This window comes from Helianthus annuus, chromosome 16 (genome assembly GCF_002127325.2).
Source record: "Helianthus annuus cultivar XRQ/B chromosome 16, HanXRQr2.0-SUNRISE, whole genome shotgun sequence".
NCBI lineage: Eukaryota > Viridiplantae > Streptophyta > Magnoliopsida > Asterales > Asteraceae > Helianthus > Helianthus annuus.
Genome location: NC_035448.2, coordinates 40,908,405 through 40,927,875, shown reverse-complemented (window position 1 = coordinate 40,927,875; position 19,471 = coordinate 40,908,405). Strand labels below are relative to the sequence as shown.

At 35.3% G+C, this 19,471-nt stretch overlaps 3 protein-coding genes across 3 annotated transcripts; 2 read left to right on the top strand and 1 right to left on the bottom strand.

Annotated features, from left to right (window-relative positions):
* Positions 1-516: 516 nt before the first annotated feature.
* Positions 517-4,648, top strand: LOC110932139 (replication protein A 70 kDa DNA-binding subunit E-like). Its single transcript, XM_022175497.1, has 12 exons — positions 517-669; positions 769-1,024; positions 1,145-1,244; positions 1,334-1,461; positions 1,586-1,670; positions 1,766-1,898; positions 1,996-2,204; positions 2,306-2,426; positions 2,562-2,672; positions 2,870-2,929; positions 3,000-3,087; positions 4,569-4,648. Exons 1-12 carry the CDS (start codon positions 517-519, stop codon positions 4,646-4,648), a joined length of 1,524 nt encoding a protein of 507 aa, XP_022031189.1.
* Positions 4,649-8,390: 3,742 nt separating this feature from the next.
* LOC110932138 lies at positions 8,391-11,131 on the bottom strand. The gene is made up of 5 exons (XM_022175496.1): positions 10,851-11,131; positions 10,552-10,772; positions 10,283-10,507; positions 9,579-10,066; positions 8,391-9,212 (listed from the first exon to the last, which is right to left on the bottom strand). Exons 1-5 carry the CDS (start codon positions 11,129-11,131, stop codon positions 8,391-8,393), a joined length of 2,037 nt encoding a protein of 678 aa, XP_022031188.1.
* Positions 11,132-17,279: 6,148 nt separating this feature from the next.
* LOC110932137 lies at positions 17,280-19,429 on the top strand. The gene is made up of 5 exons (XM_022175495.1): positions 17,280-17,477; positions 17,531-17,679; positions 17,836-18,613; positions 18,705-18,987; positions 19,065-19,429. The coding sequence occupies exons 1-5, from the start codon at positions 17,280-17,282 to the stop codon at positions 19,427-19,429; spliced, it is 1,773 nt and encodes a 590-aa protein (XP_022031187.1).
* Positions 19,430-19,471: the final 42 nt, after the last annotated feature.

The window sequence follows — 19,471 nt, the reverse complement described above, 5'->3', positions numbered from 1 at the left end:
ATAAAAAAATAAAAAAAACTCTTGATGACAATTTGTTGCAAATCAACTCAGTAATTAATGCTAATTTCTTGAGCTTTGGACATTGAAAATATGCAAAATGTGAATTTCAAATTGACGGTTATTATCTATTAATTAAATTTAAAATAAAAATCAGAAAAGTCATCATGATAATTGCTTTCAAATCAAATCAGTAATTACTGATAATATCAATAACTTTTGAAATTCAAAATATGCAAAATGGTAATTTAAAATTGACGTTCTCTCTCTCTTTTTTTTCTACTTTGCATATCATTTCTAATATTTAATTACTTTAATAAAGCGGAATATAAAGATATGCACTACTTACCTTTCAAATCACATTTACCATTGCATTCAATCTAAATTGTGAATGGAGAATCGGTAAGCTTGAATTCCAACGTTGATATTTTTTTATGAACATCCATGCTAATTGTATTATCATATTACGTTTATCAATAGATATATTTTATTTATTCTTTTTTTATGTACAATCTTCAAATGGAGGTTGCAAAGGTTAGCATGCTTAACGATCTTAATACATTCTCAAATAACTATTCGATCAGAGTGAAGATTGTTAGCATGTCGAGGAAGATGATGAATCAAAACAAAAATGAAACATATCACCTTGATATGATCTTCATGGATGAGATGGTACCGTATATATTTATCTTATAACTTTTTTGGACATTTGAATACACAAATGTTATATAACACGTTTTTTTTATTTAATCGGATGTTTCATATTGTAAGGGAACTATGATACAAGCCAGCTATTTGCATAAGATGCTAGAAAGATTCAAAGGCTTCCTTCAGCTGGATCAATGTCTTCTTATCACCAAACCGTCTCTTACTGCTAATAAGTCCTCTGCTAAGTATACCAACAGAAATGACAAAATATCTCTGTATTTCTATACTTCTGTTGAGAAATACCTTGACTGGTCTGGACCGAAATACAGTTTTAATTTCGTTAACCTCAAGGATGTTGTTCAAAATAAAATTGAAGTTAGTACAGTTATTGTTATGTAAATCACTACATGATATATATGTATTGTTTTGTCTTATTGTTTTTTTTCATGTTATCGCTTCTTAATGCTGTTTTCTTTTAACAATATATTTTTGTTTATAGATTGGATTGGTTATGTGGAAGTATGTTTCAATCTAGAGGATACAACAAAGAAGGATGGGAGCAAGGGCAAGAGACTTAATCTTAGAGTTGAAGACCTTGAGTGAGTTCTTTTTATTAAGTTGTTGCATTTTGACGTTTAAAGCATTACAAGGTTGCTTGATGTTATTATGTTTTATGTTAATATTTTAGAGGTCAAAAATGTTCGGTTACTTTGTGGGATGCTTTTGCTATTGACATGTTTGCTTACATGAATGATAAGAAACGAGAGAAACATGTTGTTATCCTTTGTCATTATGGTATGGTCAACCTTTATAAAGGTACAATTTAAACTTAATTAGTTTAATTTTTATTTATTTAGTACTTTATATTTATATTTATTTATATGTTTTAATTTTTACGCTGTTTATATTGATCTACATTTGGTTTTATTTTTAAATTCAGGCAAGCGTGGAGTTGCAAACGGATTTGAGCTTAGCATACTTTTTATCGACACTGACATTGAAGAGATATCCTCTTTTTGGAAGCGGTATAGTTAGTAATATGCATATAAACATTAAACAATATTATTTTGATTTTACATTTATTTTTTACCTTTTAATTTGATCACATGAATCTGTTTAGGTATGTAGAGAAAATTTCTGCTTCATCTTCATCAAATGAGCATGTTGGTTCTTACGTTATCTCAAGTGTTGAAGATGAGTTCCTTAATAACCCTGATTTCATGCTTATTGGTTTCCTTGGAACCATATTAAAGGTGTGCGTTTATTTTTTGCATTTTCTTATAAGTATTTTACATGCTGAGTTTTTTATAGTCTTTTCTAAGGATTATTATTTTTGTTTGATATCAATAGACAAAGAAGGTTTTGGTTCTCGGCACAATCACAGCCATATACACTGATAAGCTTTGGTATTACAATGGTTGTGACCACTGTAAGTCCAGTGTGGAGGAAAGATTTGTAACGAAAGAGAATGTGGATGGTTCATGTGATGTTGATCATACAAAAGCTTTGGTGTGTACAAATAATAAATGTGAAGGAGTCGGGATTTATTCTATTCCGCGGTTTGAGATTACAGTTTTATTTCCTTATACTAAATACTAATATGAGCCACCCTTCTGTTATTAGTAATACTAATGTTTTCATTTGTTTTTAACTTTGATAGCTTCAAGATACCTATCAGGGTGCAAGATTCTTCCGGTACTGTGTCTCTGACACTCTTTGATTACGAAGCTTACAAGATTTTTAAGAAATCTGCTAAAGAGTTACTTGTAATCGAAGATCAGGTAATAAATACATGCATTCAGTTATTTGTTAATGTAGTAAATATAATTTAATATTAATTTTTATAAAATTGTAGGTTATCAATTATGGAATCATTGTGCTCATAGTAATTTATATTAATTTTTATAAAATCATAGGTTGTTAATTCTGGAGAGATACCGAACCCATATCCTGAGATTTTTGACACATTGGTTGGAAAGAAGTATGCGTTCATCATAAATGTTAAAGACTATAACATTGAGCATCAGGTTGAAAACTATGGTATTGCAATGGCCACTAACGATGATGAGATCCTTGCCGCGCTCTACGCCAAATTCAATCTTAACTAGGTTTAAATCTTCATTATGTCATTCTTTTCATTTCATAATCATATCGGTTTGAAATAGATTTATACCGTTGTGTGTATTTTATGTTACTGTGTATTATGTACTTAAAGCATGAGTAGTCCGAATCGTTTGATGTTCCAGATTCCTACAGTTTGTCTACTCCTTTTGACCTTATGAAGGTAATGTAAAAATTAGGTTATTTGTACTAAAATTTTCGAAACATTAATACTTATCGTTTTTTTATATCAGGATGAGATGTCATGCAGCGGTGACAAGGTTAAACCTGTATCCAAAGCACTTGTAGGCAATAAGAATCCCTCTTCTGAAGAAACAAAACGTAAGTGATTCCCAAAACGTTAGGTTGTTCCTCGACAAAGCGCCGCATGAGTGATGAACTGGCTCAGGATGAAGATGTTGGTGTTTCGAAGATTTTGATTCCCAAGATTAAGAAATAGTTTTCTCTGAATTTTCGAAAACATTTACGTGTTGATTTCATATGCTTTTGCCATGTTGAACTTATGGTTTTCGTTTTGTTGGTTTTGGGTGTTTGGTGCTCTTATGTTTTGGACTGATTGTGTGGTTTTGAATTCACTAAAACTTATCTGCTTGTTATACTGTTTTGTTCTAATATTATAATGAGTATGACATTTCTTTTCGTATTATAATGTATATGTTAATTAAATATTGAGATGTTCAATATTCAATATTTATGTTTAAAAGTTATGTGTATGAAGAGAAGCAACAATTTATAATATATATTGTATAAAGCCAAATAACAGCTTTTTTTATCTACAAACATTTGTTATCTTTAAGCATTTGTAATCTTATCATCTTATCTCATAATTTATATAGGATTATCAGTGGATGGGGTTGTTCTTTATTAGTTTTTACCGTTATCCCTAGCCACTAAGGTTGGAATTTTCGTCTCCATTGTTAATCTTTGGACATATATTATTTGTTAAAATATCATATGTTTCAATTAAACGTTGATTGGATGAGTAAATGAAAGTCTTTTAATAAGTATCCATCATATATTATAGTTTTTAAAAAATATTTAATTTGTGTCCGTTTCTCCCATTAATTTATTTAAGTCATCTCATTCAATAGCTTATTTATATACTTCAAATTTTGTCTAAGTGATTCAAAGTAGGGTGTTCAGAAAAACTGTAACCAAGTAAGAAGCGTAAACCGAAACAGATTTTATTCGGTTTTTTGTTCGGTTTATGGATCCACATTTTATTTTATTTGTTTTGTTTGGTTTATTTGGATAATTGAAAAATAAACCGGTTAATTTAATTATTTATTAAATAAAGATAATAATATTTTATAAATCATATACAAATAAACCATAAACCTAACCGATGAACACCCGATTTACATTCTACAAAGATTACAAAATTTGTTGTTAATGTTTTCTCAATGTAATAGATTCCTTGAAATAATTAATTCAATAATTTGAAACGATTCTATTTTGCTTTTCATGAAATGATTTTTAATTAGAAAATAATAAAATGGAATATTATAATTTATTGAGGATATGTGAATCCATAGGTATCACATATTGTAATTCAAAATTTAATAACCACTGTTTGGTTCTATATTTTTAATGTTCCTAATCTTTTACTCTTTCTTCTTTTGAATCATTCTCCTTCTCTCAGGTATGCAATGTCAAGGAATTCACGTTCATCTTCTACGACCTCTAATTCATCTCAACTAAATTTACACAGTAAGTGAAATGCTAACTTATTAACTCATCATTTCCCAAAACACAAATCAGATTTCAGATTGAAATCATAATTCTACTTGGTTTTTTTGTAGGTCCTCTTATGAGAACTCCTCTTTCAGATATCTCAAATAGATCTCCTCTTTCAGATATCTCAAATGGTAATAGCTCTTGAATTTGATTATAAGTATACTTTTTTCCGTTTTATGTTTGCAAGGGGACGGATTCTTGTGTTTCGTACATATTTGTAACACCCTTAATAATTCGAACAGTAATAAAAGATAATCATAAGAAATTTATAAAAATTCAGAGTTTACAAAATCATTTCGAGTTTAAAACCATACACATTTGTGATAATACCAATCACATCCAAGAAAGTGCATAACTAGTTTAAAGTAACCCTTGCTAGTAAACTAATCACTAGTTTAAGGGATTTAAAACATGATCAACAAAAGAAATTACAACATGTTTAAAGTTTAGACAAAAATTGAGTTTACTGCGGAAGCTTCAAAATACGTGTTCGGTTCTTGACATGTACTTGATCACCATCCGGAAGGGCTTCATACATACCTAGGGTCAAACACTAAAATATTAGTTTTGACAATAATACATTACGTATAAACGAAATTTAACAACGCAAAGCATCAAGCAAAATATAAATTTTCTGGGTTCCACCGTAACTTACAGTGTCACCGTAAGTTACGGTGAACCTGGAATGTCCCTTGTTCTACCGTAATTCAGGAGATTCACACCGTACACTTTTGATGTCCACCGTAACTTACGGTGGGTTCTGCATTCTTGCCCTTCAACTATTTTTCAACTTTAAAAGTTTATAACTTTTTACTCGTTCGTCCGTTTTAGACGATTCTTTTTCCTATGAGTCCGTAATAAAATTACGGATTCAACCATGTAAATTTTACATCACAGAAACCGAGATACCGACAATCGATTCACAATTTCCTTGTCTCCATTATCTAACCCATTAGTGAAAACGCATAGCACCTCCACTCCATTCTTAAAAACCTTTAGACATAATTACCCAAATTCCCGGGCTCGTATATTTGGTGTATTCGCGCCATTCCATGGCTTTGCGTTCCCTTAGGACCAATTACTTGTTTCTTCGGAATTCAAGTATTCCGTTTCAAACGACACTTTCATAGAGCTTCTATTGTTTAACCCGATATCTCGGGTTCTTAGTTTTAAAATTTATATAACCAATTAAATAGCGTGGTACAATCCACCACTTAATGAAATATGAGGCCTTCAAGTATCTATTCTCATGATTCTTTTTATAAAAACATCTTTTGACCCGTTTGGCTATTTAGTGAAAACTATCACTTTGTTGATATGCCAAACTAGTTCCCAAGTCCTTATTTTGACCCGTTTAATGGTCGTGTGTACTTCGTCACTTTAACGACACATCAAACGCATCCTTTACACTACAACATCAATTACATATCAAACCCAAGCATTTAAGCATAATTTAACGGGATTAAAGTCACGTACCTTTAAAGCACACCTTTTCCGCGGGTATCGCTTCCGGCGTGTCCACTTGGCGTTCCGGATTCCTTGCCTAAAGAGTTCAATTCATAACAAGATTAGAACTCTTTTTCATAAGCTTTAACGCATTCATTTATAACACATGCAAATCTGCGTTTTTAGCAATCTTTAACATTTTAACCCTCATTTAGGCGTTTTATCAAACACCTTGCGGGTCAGATTTCTACATGACCTAAACCAAGTTCATAACTTGAATTTACCACTCAAATTAACTTCAATTAGACAATATACACATATTTTAACATCAACAATTTCAGAGATTATCCCACAATTTCAGTTTTCACTAGAACAAGAGCCTTAATCCTAGTGTTTATCAAGTTCTACTAACTTACTAATCACCCACTATGGTGATTTTGATCCTTACAACTAACATGCAAGAATTTGACTAGAAATCATCTAGGGTTTATCCCTAGACTTCACATTACTTCCAATTTCATGTTTTACTACACATAATCAAGCTTAACCTTCGATTTCAATCACATGCAAGAATTTGAGTTGTATCAAAACAACCTAATTTGACATACCTTATGACCTTCTTGACGACGAGATCACGATTCTATGTTCAGATTTGGATTACGACGTGTTTCGAGCCTTCAATTTGAGATTTTAGTAGAATTTAAGGTTGTGAAGGTGTGGGTGTCGCCCCTGTGGTTTCTTGATCGACCAGGAACTCCAAAATGGAGTGTTTGGTCTTTATTTTACTAATTATTAGTAATTTAAGTTTCAATTTTGACAACCTTGGCCCCTCCACTCTCATTTAGTTTATATCTTTGGCTTTTTAACTCATCCCTATGTTACTACAAGACTTCTAACTAACTGGGTTATTTATCCTAGTTAGTTTATTCTTGTTTATTATCCACTTTATAATTCTAGTATAAAGTTTTGAAATTTCGGGATGTTACAAATCCACCCCCCTTAAAAAGGGTTTCGTCCCCGAAACCGTAATACGTACCAAATAGTTTAGGATAGAGCCGTTGCATCTCTTCTTCGGATTCCCATGTGGTATCCGCACCCTTCCTGTGCTCCCACTTAACCTTCACTTGGTTAATTATCTTGCTCCTCAAACTCTTCTCCTTACGATCTAGTATCGCAATTGGCTTAACTGCATAGTTGAGTCTGTTATCCACCTCGATATCATCATAGTGAATGCGAGCGGTTTCATCTGCCAAACATTTTCGGAGATGTGACACGTGGAATGTGTTATGAATCCCACTCAACTCATCGGGTAGTTCAAGACGATATGCTACTTTACCAACCCGTTCGATGATTCTGAATGGCCCAATAAATCTTGGGCTCAATTTCCCTCTTTTTCTGAACCGTATTATTCCTTTACACGTAGATACTTTCAGCATTACCTTATCGCCCACTTGAAACTCAATAGGCCTATTTCGCTTATCCGCATACGACTTTTGTCGATCCTGAGCTGCTTTTAGGTGAACTCGGACCATATCGATTTTCTCATTCGTAGTTCGGATTATGTCAGTAGGTGCTAATCCTCGTGGTCCCACTTCTCCCCAACACACCGGGGTTCGGCACTTTCTACCATATAACATCTCATATGGGGCCATTTTAATGCTCGATTGATAGCTATTGTTATATGAAAATTCGACCAAGGGTAGATGGACATCCCAACTACCCCCAAAGTCGATGATGCAAGCCCGCAACATATCTTCCAATGTTTGTATCGTTCTCTCACTTTGCCCATCCGTTTGCGGATGATAAGCAGTGCTAATGAACAGTTTAGTTCCCATTTGCTCTTGGAATTCGCGCCAGAATTTAGAGGTAAACCGAGTATCTCTGTCTGACACAATAGATATCGGCACTCCGTGACGTGCTATGATTTCATTGGTGTACACTTCCGACATCTTCTCGGATGTATAAGTCTCACGAATCGGAATGAAGTGAGCACTTTTTGTCAATCTATCCACGACTACCCATATAGCGTCAAATCCGCGATTAGTTTTGGGCAATTTGGTTAACAAATCCATCGTGATTTGTTCCCATTTCCAAACTGGGATATCCAGCGGTTGCAACCTACCATATGGCTTTTGGTGCTCCGCTTTGACTTGTAAACAAGTCAGACACTTCTCCACATATTTCACAATATCTCTTTTCATTCCGGGCCACCAATAGTTTTGTTTTAAGTCATTATACATTTTGGTCGCCCCCGGATGAATCAAATAATGAGATTTATGGGCCTCGTCAAGTAGACGCACCTTGGCCCCACACGTATTTGGAACCTAAATTCTCCCAAATCGAGTTTTCAATCCTTGATTATCATCCTCCAGGTCTTTTAGCTGCCCAACTATCCTTTCCTTCTTCACATTTTCTTCCTTGATTGCTTCAATTTGAGATTTTCAGATTTGCTCAAGCAAACCCGATGTCACAATTAAGTGCATCGATTGTACTCGAATAGGTGTATAATCTGTCTTCCGGCTCAACGCATCTGCCACTACATTCGCCTTCCCGGGGTGGTAATGTATTTTACAATCAAAGTCTTTGACAGTTTCTAACCACCGCCACTGCCTCATATTTAATTCCTTCTGATCGAAGAAATACTTTAAGTTTTTGTGGTCGGTAAAGATAGTGCACTTCACCCCATACAAGTAATGCCTCCATATTTTCAAGGCAAACACCACTGCTGCCAACTCGAGGTCATGGGTAGGATATCTCTTCTCATGAGCCTTTAGCTGTCTCGAGGCATAGGCTATAACCTTGCCCCGCTGCATCAAAACGCAGCCAAGTCCCGAATGCGATGCATCCGAGTAAACTACCATATCCTCCGTTCCGTCCGGTAATGTCAACACCGGCGCATGGGTCAATTTTTCCTTGAGCGTTTGGAACGCCCTTTCTTGATCCTCAGCCCAAATAAACTTTTCATCCTTACGGGTTAGTTTGGTCAACGGCGTAGCAATTTTGGAGAAATCTTGTATGAATCTCCGATAATAACCCGCAAGCCCCAAGAAGCTTCTAATATCCGAAGGATTCTTCAGTGGAGTCCATCTTGACACAACTTCAATTTTTGAAGGATCTACTAGCACTCCGTTTGCACTAATGATATGCCCAAGAAATTGCACCTCTCGTAACCAGAAGGCACATTTTGAGAATTTCGCATACAATTTCTCTTTCCTGAGCGTCTCCAACACTTCACGCAAATGACTTGCGTATTCTGCTTCATTCTTGGAGTATATCAAAATATCATCGATAAACACTATCACTGACTTGTCTAGCATGGGTTTGCAAACCCGGTTCATGAGATCCATGAAAGTCGCGGGTGCATTAGTTAACCCAAAGGACATCACGAGAAACTCGTAATGTCCGTACCGTGTATGGAAAGCCGTTTTCGGTACATCCTCCTCTTTGACTTTCAACTGATGATACCCAGATCTGAGGTCGATTTTTGAGAACCAACTTGCACCTTGTAATTGATCAAATAGGTCATCAATTCTTGGAAGCGGATATCGATTCTTTACCGTGCGTTTATTCAACTCCCGGTAATCAATGCACATACGCATGCTCCCGTCCTTCTTTCTCACGAATAATACCGGTGCGCCCCATGGAGACACGCTTGGCCGAATAAATCCCTTGTCGAGCAATTCTTGGATTTGTGACATCAATTCTTGCAATTCTGATGGCGCGAGTCGATACGGCGCCTTGGCCACAAGTTTTGCGCCCGGAACTAATTCGATCCCGAACTCTACCTCCCGTACTGGCGGTATTCCCGGTAAGTCTTCCGGAAATACATCGGCGTATTCACGTACCACTGGTACTTCTTCCATCTTTGGCATCTCTTTATTAGGTTCGTTTGCGTATATCATGAATGCTTTACATCCGCGCCTCATAAGTTTGTGGGCCTTTAGTATTGAACACATAACGGGACTGCCCCCTTTTTCGCCATAAATGGTGACTTGCTTTCCACTTGGAGATGTCAACTGTATCTCCTTGCGGAAACATATCACCTTTGCATGATGTCGGGATAACCAATCCATCCCTACCACTACTTGAAATTCTCCCATTGACATAGGGATCAAGTCTATCAAATATTCCTCATCATCAACGCTTATTTTGCAATCTCGACATACATCACATACAAGAAAACTTTTGTTATCACCTATTTCTACCTCTAATGGCATGGGCAATTTTGTTAGTACAAAAGAAGGATGTCGAATAAATCCATATGAAACAAAAGATTTATTCGCACCCGTATCAAATAACACATGTGCAGGAATTGAATTTATGGCAAATATACCTGAGACCACATCGGGCTCTGTTTTTGCCTCCATTGCTGTCAACTGGAAAGATCTCGCCTTTGCTCTTGGTGTCTCAGTATGTGTATTCTTGTCATCTTTCTTTCCAACCAACTCCGGGCACTTAGATTTCTTGTGACCCGGTTGGTAGCATTTGTAACACACCGATGGTAGCATTTGTAACACACCGACACCTTTCCCGGGCAAAATGCAGCCGTGTGTCCCGTCTTCCCACATATAGGACACGGTTTGTCCTTGAACCGGCACTCACCTTTGTGCCCCTTCCCACATATCTTGCAGTTTGATGACCCGCCTTTACCTTCTTGTTTCTTTGAGGATTCTGTTGTGCGCGCCTTTTTCGTTGGGCTTGGATTGACTATCTGAGCCCTTCTTTCACCTCTTTCAATCTGTTTCTTCAACTCTATCTCCCGTTCCCGAGCAACGTTTATAATTTCGGTGAGAGTCTCATACTTTGAAGGAGTCATAAACTCCCTATACTCGGCGCTCAACATATTATAATAATAATAATATATTTTCTGCTCCTCATTCGTTATCAACTCATCACAAAACTTCATCTTATCCATGAATATTCCCGTGATTTTGTCAATAGATTCACCCTTGTGTCGAAGCAGCATGAATTCTTCCTTGATCTTGTTAATGACTGCCTTGGGACTGTGATGTTTAAGAAACGGCGTCTTAAACTCATCCCATGTCATAGCCTTAGCCGCTTCGCTTCCAATTTCCTTTTTCTTGTTATCCCACCAGTCTTTCGCTTGACCCCTTAACTGACCCGTGCCATAGGCTACGTAGTCATCCGGATCACAATGAGTCCTTTCGAACACCCCATCCATATCGCTTAACCATCGCTGACATATGATCGGGTCAACCTCCCCATTGTAATTGATAGCTCAGGAAAGACTTTATCTCAACTTAGTCCTCAGCTCATGAATCAGAAATGGGCGGTTTACACGCCATGAACTCTTCATAAGAACAAGATTTTCGTCCTCCTGACTTCTCCTTTGCTAAATTGGTATTATCCTCCAATTTCTTGATTCTTTCTTCCACCACTGATAATACCGTGGTTTGGATTTTGTCGATGAAACCCGACAAACTGTTTTCGATTGCTTTTCCTACCTCTTCAGCAATCACTTCTCTCGTTTGCTCGGTGACTCTTGGCACCGCATCATCATTGCCTTTATCCGTCATCTTTAACTGAAATGTTTACATTAAGCGTTAACATTTCATTTATGACGTATGATTTATTCACTTCGGTTTGTTCAAGTTCATAACTTGTTTTCACCGTTCTAATTTAATGCACTTTTCGGGTTTGAGTGTGTTAACACGCTCTTCCCATGCATTTCCATTCATTACTTCCCTTTTTATACTTAGTAACTCTACTTTAGAACAATTAACTCTTACCGGATGTTTGATCAAGCTTGAACCGAACACTTGTTAGCAACCTTGGGCTCTGATTACCAACTTGTAACACCCTTAATAATTCGAACAGTAATAAAAGATAATTATAAGAAATTTATAAAAATTCAGAGTTTACAAAATCATTTCGAGTTTAAAACCATCCACATTTGTGATAATACCAATCACATCCAAGAAAGTGCATAACTAGTTTAAAGTAACCCTTGCTAGTAAACTAATCACTAGTTTAAGGAATTAAAACATGATCAACAAAAGAAATTATAACATGTTTAAAGTTTAGACAGAAATTGAGTTTAGTGCGGAAGCTTCAAAATACGTGTTCGGTTCTTGACATGTACTTGATCACCATCCGGAAGGGCTTCATACATACCTAGGGTCAAACACTAAAATATTAGTTTTGACAATAATACATTACGTATAAACGAAATTTAACAACGCAAAGCATCAAGCAAAATATAAATTTTCTGGGTTCCACCGTAACTTACGGTGTCACCGTAAGTTACGGTGAACCTGGAATGTCCCTTGTTCTACCGTAATTCAGGAGATTCACACTGTACACTTTTGATGTCCACCGTAACTTACGTTGGAACCGTAAGTTACGGTGGGTTCTGCATTCTTGCCCTTCAACTATTTTTCAACTTTAAAAGTTTATAACTTTTTACTCGTTCGTCCGTTTTAGCCGATTCTTTTTCCTATGAGTCCGTAATAAAATTATGGATTCAACCATGTAAATTTTACATCGCAGAAACCGAGATAGCGACAATCGATTCACACTTTCCTTGTCTCCATTATCTAACCCATTAGTGAAAATGCATAGCACCTCCACTCCATTCTTAAAAACCTTTAGACATAATTACCCAAATTCCCGGGCTCGTATATTTGGTGTATTCGCGCCATTCCATGGCTTTGCGTTCCCTTAGGACCAATTACTTGTTTCTTCGGAATTCAAGTATTCCGTTTCAAACGACACTTTCATAGAGCTTCTATTGTTTAACCCGGTATCCCGGGTTCTTAGTTTTAAAATTTATATAGCCAATTAAATAGCGTGGTACAATCCACCACTTAATGAAATATGAGGCCTTCAAGTCTCTATTCTCATGATTCTTTTTATAAAAACATCTTTTGACCCATTTGGCTATTTAGTGAAAACTATCACTTTGTTGATATGCCAAACTAGTTCCCAAGTCCTTATTTTGACCCGTTTAATGGTCGTGTGTACTTCGTCACTTTAACGACACATCAAACGCATCCTTTACACTACAACATCAATTACATATCAAACCCAAGCATTTAAGCATAATTTAACGGGACTAAAGTCACGTACCTTTAAAGCACACCTTTTCCGCGGGTATCGCTTCCGGCGTGTCCACTTGACGTTCCGGATTCCTTGCCTAAAGAGTTCAATTCATAACAAGATTAGAACTCTCTTTCATAAGCTTTAACGCATTCATTCATAACATATGCAAATCTGCGTTTTTAGCAATCTTTAACATTTTAACCCTCATTTAGGCGTTTTATCAAACACCTTGCGGGTCAGATTTCTACATGACCTAAACCAAGTTCATAACTTGAATTTACCACTCAAATTAACTTCAATTAGACAATATACACATATTTTAACATCAACAATTTCAGAGATTATCCCACAATTTCAGTTTTCACTAGAACAAGAGCCTTAATCCTAGTGTTTATCAAGTTCTACTAACTTACTAATCACCCACTATGGTGATTTTGATCCTTACAACTAACATGCAAGAATTTGACAAGAAATCATCTAGGGTTTGTCCCTAGACTTCACATTACTTCCAATTTCATGGTTTACTACACATAATCAAGCTTAACCTTCGATTTCAATCACATGCAAGAATTTGAGTTGTATCAAAACAACCTAATTTGACATACCTTTTGACCTCCTTGACGAGGAGATCACGATTCTATGTTCAGATTTCGATTACGACGTGATTTGAGCCTTCAATTTGAGATTTTAGTAGAATCTAGGGTTGTGAAGGTTTGGGTGTCGCCCCTGTGGTTTCTTGATCGACCAGGAACTCCAAAATGGAGTGTTTGGTCTTTATTTTACTAATTATTAGTAATTTAAGTTTCAATTTTGACAACCTTGGCCCCTCCACTCTCATTTAGTTTATATCTTTGGCTTTTTAACTCATCCCTATGTTACTACAAGACTTCTAACTAACTGGGTTATTTATCCTAGTTAGTTTATTCTTGTTTATTATCCACTTTATAATTCTAGTATAAAGTTTTGAAATTTCGGGATGTTACAATATTATACTTTCTCTGTTATTCAGTTACTTCACCGGATGAAAGGCATAAGCTTCGAAAATTAATACTTGATAATAAGAAATCAAAGAATGCATCGTCATCAACAACGAATGTTCGTAACATCTTTTCTGACAATGCAAATTTGCTGGAATGTTTTGATACTACAGACCAACATATGTACTCCATTGCACGTCGAGCAGTTAGAAATGCTACTGGTTCTTTAATTTCAACTACACCAGGTTTGTATTTTGTTTCTTTATTGTTTCTTTTGATAAATACGTTACTAAACAACAGACCTGTACTAACATGTATGTTTAAATATTGAACGTTCAGATAACGGCATAAACATAGGTACACCGTTAGATAGCAACCGTCGATATTCCATTACTTCTAGCATCATTAGCAGTAAAAATCAGCCGGTATTGGGTAGTACCTCTATCCTTACACGGCTGTCTTCTGGTAAACGTAACCTCGAGCGCAAGAAACATGATAATACTCCTGTACCTATGCTAAATTTGGATTTAGATGAAGACGATGTGTTTTTGTGCACTGATGAAGATCCTTATAAAGGGATATCTAAAGGTTTGAATCTATATTACTGTTTTAGGACATTTGTTGTATGCCACCTGTAATATAACTATCAATCATTTTTTTAACAGATTATTTGGACCATGGTGACCAAGTGCTTACATGTTAGGTTTGTAGTGCAAAGTTATGGACATCAGAAGGTGGAAAAGGTCGTTTAACTATGAATAAGCTAAGTTATAGTATGTGTTGTGGGCATGGGTATGGTAAAGTTCAGCTACCCCTTAAAAGGATGCACATCCGTCTTATCATAATTTGTTTTCTTCCTCAAATGCAAAAAGCAAGTTCTTCCAGAAGAACATAAGACGATACAACTCTATGTTCTCTTTTACATCGATGGGTGGAAAGGTTGATTCTAATATCAACAAGGGCAATGCTCCATTTATAAATCGTATCAGTGGCCAAAACTATCATTGCATGGGTAGTCTCAAATAGGGGTGTTCATCGAATCGAATATCAAATTTTCGAATTATTCGAATAATTTTTATTTTCCCTTGAATTCACATTCGATTCGAATTCGATTAAAATCTACAAAATCTGATTGGAATTCGTATTCGAATAAAAACCCAATTCATATTCGATTCGTATTGGATTAAAAATTCGAATTCGAATCGAATTCGAATAAATTCGATTTGATTTAGATTCTTTAAAAACATGTAAAAAACTATTAAAATGAAACTTAAATTTTAAAGCAGCCATAAAGCACGATATCATATTAAAACAGTTCCAAATAAAGTATCATTAATCTAAAATTCAAAACGAGAAGTTGGGAATAACCACTCCATATTACAAGTTAATATTTTTAGGGTTAGAAATTTATTGATAGATTTGTTACTTAGGTTTTAGTTATGGGTCATGTAGTAAGTTTGGTAATGGGTAATTTTAATACTTGGAATAAATTTTGAAAATAGTTTGTAGTATAGTCCAATAAAAGTTATATATGTTTTATATATAAAAATAATAAATAAAAATGTATAATTTTTATTCGAATTTCGAATCGAATCAAATTTGAAATTGTAAATTCGCATTCGATTCGTATTCGATTTACTTGACTCGAACTGAATCGAATTCGAATTCGAATTCTTATAATCGAAACGAATTTTTGATAATCGAATCGAATTTAAACGAATTTCGAATTTATCGAATTCGAAACGAATTCTGAACAACCCTAGTCTCAAACCTCCAGATGGAAATGAAGCTAAGTTTTGTCAGCTATACATACATGATACTGAAAATGAAATAACAAACAAACATGCATTATTCAGGTACGAGTGATTTCTAAGTTCCATTTTTATTCTGTTAAAGAACAACCAGAAATTGAACCCAGAGAAAACTCGAAACCAACGATTGGTATTGAATTGAATCGAAATCGAAATACAAGAAAAGAAATTACAATGAATTGAAAAACAATGAACTTACTACAATCTAACCCAAACCCCCTATTTATACTAAGACCACAAAATTCTGTTACAACAACCCATTGTAAGAACTTTGCACAAACACCCCCTGAACTTACAAGAAAGTAAGTATCAGTCTTTGTATCCCAACCACTGCTCTTCCTTAACACTTAATCCTTAATCACTGATTCTCTATCCACTGATTACTACAACAGCAGTTGTTAACCATCAGTAGTTCACTGTCAGTTGTTAAGTACCATCAGTGTTTTAATCACTAGCAGTGCTTACAAGGTTTTCATCAGCTGTTTGACTTAACAGTAGTTTGCTTTATTCATTCATTCTAAATTCATCATTGGTTGTAGGTAAACTGAAATGTTACTTTTTCTCAACATATTCTATAAGTTTTGGGCTGGTATCAGCAGTTGTTAACCACTGCTCTTCCTTAACACTTAATCCTTAATCACTGATTCTTTATCCACTGCTTACTACAATAGCAGTTGTTAACCATCAGTAGTTCACTATCAGTTGTTAAGTACCATCAGTGTTTTAATCACTAGCAGTGCTTACAAGGTTTCCATCAGCTGTTTGACTTAGTACCAAACAGTAGTTTGCTTTATTCATTCTAAACTCATCAGTGGTTGTAGGTAAACTGAAATGTTACTTTCTCTCAACATATTTTATAAGTTTTTATAAAACGAGATACTATTATAGTTATGTTATGTTAATGTTTTGTTGTTTTTTTTCTTTTAACAACAAAAGAACCAAACCTTCATCGGCTACTGATAAAGAACTTGATGTTGAAATGATAGAGTATTTGAGGGCTTTATTAGATTCACAAAATATGTTGGTTAAGACATATAGGATGGTCAGAGACCATTTTCACCAATCTCCAGAGGCCAATCTTAGTCTGCGACTTATTTATAGAAGAGAAAAAGATGGCAGGACATATAACTTACCCACCACATCTGAAGTTGCTGCTTTGGTTGTCGGAGACATAGATAAAGCTATAGACCATCGTGATATTGTTGTCGAGACTTAGTCGGGTATGCTCCAGCGTATTAGCGAATTACACCCATCGTATCTTGCTCTGCAATATCCGTTACTTTTCCCATATGGTGATGATGGTTATAGAGTTGATATTCCTCATAGAGATTTTATGTCCACAAAAAAAAAATAAAAAATAAAACCAAAGTGCACAATGAGAGAATTTTTTTCATATAGGATCCAAGATAGAACTTATGGATTTTCCTTAATTTTAAATGGGCGAAGGTTGTTACAAAAGTTTTTGGTTGATGCGTACATAATGATTGAGAGCGAAAGACTAAAGTACATCCGGAGGCAACAAGCGAACCTTCGCTCTGAAACATTTGAGAATCTTCAAAAGCATAAATCTAAAGGTAAGGAAGTTTTAACAGATACTGGAAAGCCTGTTATACTTCCTTCTTCTTTACTGGTGGTGCAAGATTCATGCAACAAAATTACCTCGATGCAGTGGCCTTATGTAAGTGGTATGGGTACCCTGATTTCTTCATAACTATAACGTGTAATCCTAAGTGGCCAGAAGTAAAAAAATTTCTAAAAGATTCAACCATCAAAGCCGAAGAAAGGCCTGACATATTGTGTCGACTGTTTAAAATGAAGCTTGATTCCATACTCAAAGATTTGAAGGATTCTAAGTATTTCGGTGAGATTAACGCTGGTATGTTATTTCGTTTTCACATCTTATCCTCTGATATATATTTTGTAATCAAGGTTATCAACTACTAAATCTATTTATTTTTCCTTTTTATTTAGTTGTTTATACAATAGAATTTCAAAAGCGTAGTCTTCCTCATGCACATATATGCTTATTCATGAAGGTCGATCACAAACTTCCCACCAAAGATCACACAGATCCCATTTATTTCTGCTGAGATTCCCGATAAAAAAGAAGATCCTGAACTTTATTCTCTTGTCACTGATTATATGATTCATGGTCCGTATGGGAATGCTAATTTGAATTGTCCTTGCATGGTTGATAAAAGATGTTCAAAAAACTTTCCGAAGAAATTCACACCACATACAACTATTGATTCAAGTGGTTTCCCTGTATACAGAAGAAGAGATTCAGGTCATACAGTTATAAAATTTGGTGTTAAATTAGACAATAGAAGTGTTGTTCCTTATAACAAAAGGCTTTTGAAAAGATATCAAGCACACATTAATGTTGAATGGTGTAATCGACCCGGTTCAGTGAAATATTTGTTCAAGTACATTAACAAAGGCCCTGATATGGCTACTACGGGTGTTTCTGGTGATACAAATCCAACCATTAAGGAAAAGCCAAAAGACGAGATGAAGGAGTATTATTATTGTAGATATATTTCAGCGTGTGAGGCATCCTGGAGAATATTCTCTAATGAGGTTCATTATAGGTATCCTACTGTTATGAGGCTTCCCTTTCATTTGCCGGGCCAACAGAATGTTGTGTATGGTGCATATGATGATATTGATAATGTTTTAAGCAAGCCTTCTGTTGCTTTTTCAATATTTGTGCAATGGATGAAGTTGAACGAGATAAATGAAGATGCTAGAAAGCTGACTTATGTCGAGTTTCCTTCCAAATTTGTTTGGATGCTTAAAGATAGATGTTGGCAGGTACGTAAGATGTACCAGTGTGTTGGCCGGATTCATTCTGTATCTCCTGCATTGGGCGAACCTTATTTTTTGAGGATACTACTCAATAAAGTTAAAGGGCCTAGATCATTCGAGAGGATACGTACAGTTAACGGCCAATTATTCCCGACTTTTAGAGATGCTTGATGCGATGGGACTCTTAGATGATGACAATGAATACGTTGAGGCCATTAAAGAAGCAAGTTTTGAAGGACATGCTGGGTATCTCCGAGCGTTATTTGCTACCCTGCTTTTGTCAAATACTCTTTCACGGCCAGAATTTGTTTGGGAGAAGACGTGGAAATACTTAGCTGATGATATTGTTTATAGACGTAAAAAAGAAACAAATATTTCAGGTTCTGATGTATCTTTTTTATTTCACATACTACATTTCGATTTTTTAATTAATAGTGTTAATTTTTTGATTTGTTAGGTTTAGTGCTTCCTGAATATCAGATTAAGAACCTTACTTTGTTGAAAATTGAAAACTATTTAATTTCCAATGGTTCATCATTACGAAGGTTTCTTACTATGCCGTACCCTAATGACGATTCCTTACGTGATGCTACTAATCGTCTGATCAATGAAGAGCTGTCACATGACGTAGATGAAGTACAAGCTGAGTTTAACAGGTTGCATCAATCTCTTACAGATGAACAACGAGCGGTTTTTGACGAAATAATGGAAGCAGTTGTAGGCCGTAAAGAAGGCCTTTTTTTGTCTATGGTTACGGTGGAACCGGAAAAACCTTCTTATGGAAGACTTTGGCTTCAGCTGTTCGATGTAGAAAGGGAATAGTTTTAAATGTGGCTTCAAGTGGTATTGCTTCGTTACTACTTT

Excerpts from the sequence above, each read along its gene's own strand:
- LOC110932139 (XM_022175497.1), top strand. The coding sequence starts at position 517 with ATGGAGGTTGCAAAGGTTAGCATGCTTAACGATCTTAATACATTCTCA. Across the intron at positions 1,025-1,144 it reads TCAAAATAAAATTGAAGTTA|ATTGGATTGGTTATGTGGAA; the intron begins GTACAGTTATTG and ends TTTTGTTTATAG. Across the intron at positions 2,427-2,561 it reads TACTTGTAATCGAAGATCAG|GTTGTTAATTCTGGAGAGAT; the intron begins GTAATAAATACA and ends ATAAAATCATAG.
- LOC110932138 (XM_022175496.1), bottom strand. The coding sequence starts at position 11,131 with ATGGATGGGGTGTTCGAAAGGACTCATTGTGATCCGGATGACTACGTA. Across the intron at positions 10,773-10,850 it reads ATATTCATGGATAAGATGAA|GGAGTTTATGACTCCTTCAA; the intron begins GTTTTGTGATGA and ends CGCCGAGTATAG. Across the intron at positions 10,508-10,551 it reads ATGTGGGAAGGGGCACAAAG|ACGGGACACACGGCTGCATT; the intron begins GTGAGTGCCGGT and ends ATATGTGGGAAG.
- LOC110932137 (XM_022175495.1), top strand. The coding sequence starts at position 17,280 with ATGATTGAGAGCGAAAGACTAAAGTACATCCGGAGGCAACAAGCGAAC. Across the intron at positions 18,614-18,704 it reads TTAAAGATAGATGTTGGCAG|TTAAAGGGCCTAGATCATTC; the intron begins GTACGTAAGATG and ends TACTCAATAAAG. Across the intron at positions 18,988-19,064 it reads AAAAGAAACAAATATTTCAG|GTTTAGTGCTTCCTGAATAT; the intron begins GTTCTGATGTAT and ends TTGATTTGTTAG.